At 43.3% G+C, this 1598-nt stretch overlaps 1 protein-coding gene across 1 annotated transcript in view; it reads left to right on the top strand.

Annotated features, from left to right (window-relative positions):
• The first annotated feature begins 1489 nt into the window (after positions 1-1489).
• LOC128368311 (actin-related protein 3-like) overlaps positions 1490-1598 on the top strand; it is a 9691-nt gene continuing 9582 nt past the window's right edge. The window contains exon 1 of the mRNA XM_053329102.1: positions 1490-1495. Coding sequence (XP_053185077.1) covers positions 1490-1495 — 6 coding nt within the window. The remainder of the gene's footprint in view (positions 1496-1598) is intronic.

Below are 1598 nucleotides of genomic sequence, written 5' to 3'. Positions count from 1 at the left end.
TCAAATTCATTACAATTTTGTTGCTGGCGGGAAGATTGCTTTACAAATAATCAGTGTTGTGTTAAATGATACTCCATATTTATTCCAAGCCAATAACCCCCTCATATGGTAAATTAAATTTGTTACATGCTGATATCCAAAAATGACTTTAGCAGTGCTCACACGCATTATATCAACTGCTGGAAACCACATAAAGTTGGTGGAGCTTTGTAAGCCAAACATCTCTCAGTTTAATCCGGAGTAGCGTTCACTTCTTTGAGTTTTGCACTGTACATCATTTCTCAGCCGGAGGTCCATGCCTGTACTGCATACATAACACTTTCCTTTATTAAACTCATCAAGCATCAGGCTTTTAATGTGTGTCTTGCATTTATTTCTTCAAGTCGACAGCAGTTCAGGCTGTGTTCAAGGGGGAAGAGCACTGGGTGAAACACAGCAATGGGACCAGTGTGTGTGCGGGGGGGGGGGGGGGGGGGGGGGTGGAAAGATGGAAGATAGGAAGAAGGAAGGAAAGGAGGAAGGAAGGAAGGAAGGAAGGAAGAAAGGAAGGAAGGAAAGGAGGAAGGGAGGGAGGAGAAAGGAAAAGAGGAAATAAGAGAGGAAAGATGGAAGGGATGAAGAAGGAAGGAAAGGATGAAGGATGGAAGGAAGTAAGGAAGGAAGGAAATATGTAAGGGAGGAAGATGGACAGAGGAAAGGAGTTAGAAAGAAAGGACAAAGGAAAGAAGAAAGGAAGGTAGGAGGGAGGGAGAAAGGAAAAGAGGAAGGGAAGAAAGAAGGACAGAGGAAAGAAGGAAGGAAGGAAGGAGGTAAGGAAGGAAGAAGGAAGGGAGGAAAGAAAGAACAGTCAAAACAGACGGGGTCAATTTGACCCGGGAGGACGACACAAAGGTTAGGTTTCAATACATTTGTCCGAGCTCTCCTCCTCTTCCTTGAAACATTTCCTGAGGTATCTTTAGTCATTTTTTCCAGAATCTCTTCCACAATATCAAATCTTCTCCCTTTCAGTCCCAATTTAGGTTTCATCAAGCTGTAGGCATACACTACTCCCCTCCTCTATTCCTCTTGAACAGTGTTGTGTCATCTGATAAGCTTTCAAACTCATTGATCTATCACATAAAATCATCCTCACTGGATCATATTTCATGGTCGCACAGACACCTGAAACAAGGTGCCCACACTGACACCACAATGTGCTTTTTTATAGTTAGTTTTTGACAGACTGGTGCTGAGCCAACACCCCTGTCTACATCAGCCGGGTAGAGCTAAAGTGGCACGTCAGCAGCTTCAATCCCCCATCAGTGTCACAATGAATGTTTTCATCCACAGTACTTTTTGTGCACTCAGAAGCACTTTGACACTGCCTCACAGCTCAATACACAATCACTTCAGCTTCATGTGCAAGTTCAAGCAAAATAGACTGAAAAGATGCTGTGAGCTGCTATAAACAGCTGTATTCATTAAAAGTGAAGCTCTTCTGTTCCATACGATGCACGTGAGATGGATGATGGAGGAACACGTCTAAAACATGTCCTGCTCTGTTCTGTCACTGTTGTTGTTTATGTCACATTTGTCTCAGGTCCTCACCTTCACATTAT

The sequence above is a fragment of the Scomber japonicus genome, chromosome 11 (genome assembly GCF_027409825.1).
Source record: "Scomber japonicus isolate fScoJap1 chromosome 11, fScoJap1.pri, whole genome shotgun sequence".
In the NCBI taxonomy this organism is placed as follows: domain Eukaryota; kingdom Metazoa; phylum Chordata; class Actinopteri; order Scombriformes; family Scombridae; genus Scomber; species Scomber japonicus.
This window is presented reverse-complemented; position numbering and strand designations above follow the sequence as displayed.